This window comes from Nestor notabilis, unplaced genomic scaffold (genome assembly GCF_000696875.1).
Source record: "Nestor notabilis isolate BGI_N333 unplaced genomic scaffold, ASM69687v1 scaffold22675, whole genome shotgun sequence".
Taxonomy (NCBI): Eukaryota; Metazoa; Chordata; class Aves; order Psittaciformes; family Psittacidae; genus Nestor; species Nestor notabilis.
The window spans coordinates 16446-17952 of NW_009928206.1; the positions used below are offsets into that span (position 1 = coordinate 16446).

Here is a 1507-nt window from a genome sequence, read left to right on the forward strand (position 1 = left end):
AAAAAGGAAACTACAAGTAGTCTTATTGCTGACTCTCATCAAATTACACAGCGTTGAAGAGTCTCACCTTATTGAGCTCCCTGCAGAATGATTCCTTTGAATTTTTATCCAGCCATTTGTTAGCTTTTGCTTTAGATTTTCCAGAGGATTCCTGAATGCAAATAAAAATGAAGGGGAATGATTTATCTGAGAATCAGTGCATTATACTTGCATGCATATACAGCATGAAAATGTAACACATAACATATTGCTTAAGAAGAGGTAGTCTGACAGTGACTTTATTATGAACCAAAATCATACCAGACACCTACCTTTCCCTCTGCTTTTTCCTTAATTTTGGCATTCTTCTTAGCTTCAAGCTTCCTCTTCTTTTCATGTTCTTTCTGTCTGTTGAGCTTCTGCTTTTGTTTTAGTTCTTCAAGCTAATCACAAACAAAACCCCAAGTCAGATAAAACATACTTGAAGGTGGTAAGGAAGACTCTTCTTTCTCCCTATTTACTTATTTCTGACCAAAGTTCCTGAGACAGCTCAGTCAGAAGTTATGACTGTCCATGGGACACTGAGAACTTTTTTTGCATCCTACCCTGAAAAGAATAGTTGCCTTCAATTGCCTCAAAACATTCACATTTCCAGCATGTTTATACACACAATGATGAAATGGAGGTTAAAAATAAAAAAGCAAATTGTTACATACGTACTGTATAATGCTGGAAATAAATACAGGACCATTTACAATAAACCATGAGTGCACCTCTGGGTGCACACATGTGCCTACACAGGCAAAGCTCCCCTGAAAACAGGAATGGTCTCGGTTCTTGAACTCTTTACCACAAACTATATTTTACCCTCTGCTTTCTTTGCTCCGCTTCCCGTAGAAGCTTTTCCTTAAATGGTGCAGCACTGGGAACACCAGGGTCTTTCTTGGGCTTTTTGCGTCCACGTTTTTTGGCCTCCTTCCTGACTTTTCGGTGGTGTTCTCTGATCTGAAGACAGGAACAAGAATATTTTCTCAGTCTCAAGAAAAAAAAGAAAGGGGGCTGTATCCCTCCTGTTTACAGAGTAAGAATCAGTACGTTTCTGATTTAGACTGATGTGTTTTATTGTCTAATATCTCATCACAAAGCTACACTTGAACATACCAGTCCAAAATAATGCAAAAAGCAATGATGCGAAAAACCTACACTCTTAAATCATCCCCGGGCCAATGGTAGCTGGAAAGGTAACTCCTCGCTACAGCCCAGACTCCACGACATCCAATATAACGTCCTTACTGTGTACATGTACACGTTTCTGTAATAGCACATAAAAACCCGCTTTTGGCGCTGAACTAGTCAGCTTGGAGCCCCCACTGGCCACAGCCCCCCCCCGCCCCGAGGGCTCCGCACCGCCCGGGGCCGCCGGCTCTCACCTTCTTCTGGATCTTGTAGCGCTTGTGGCATGTCAGCCTCTTGCTCGCCTTCCTCAGCTCTGCAACGCACGGCGCCCGTCAGCGCTGGCTCCCCGCGG

The 1507-nt window shown here is 43.0% G+C and overlaps 1 protein-coding gene across 1 annotated transcript in view; it reads right to left on the reverse strand.

The window, feature by feature from the left end:
- GNL3 (guanine nucleotide binding protein-like 3 (nucleolar)) overlaps positions 1 to 1475 on the reverse strand; it is a gene marked incomplete at its 5' end in the record, with an annotated part of 8610 nt that extends 7135 nt beyond the window's left edge. Inside the window, 4 exons of the mRNA XM_010014417.1 lie at positions 68 to 151; positions 306 to 422; positions 847 to 984; positions 1410 to 1475. Coding sequence (XP_010012719.1) covers positions 68 to 151; positions 306 to 422; positions 847 to 984; positions 1410 to 1475 — 405 coding nt within the window. The remainder of the gene's footprint in view (positions 1 to 67; positions 152 to 305; positions 423 to 846; positions 985 to 1409) is intronic.
- Positions 1476 to 1507: the final 32 nt, after the last annotated feature.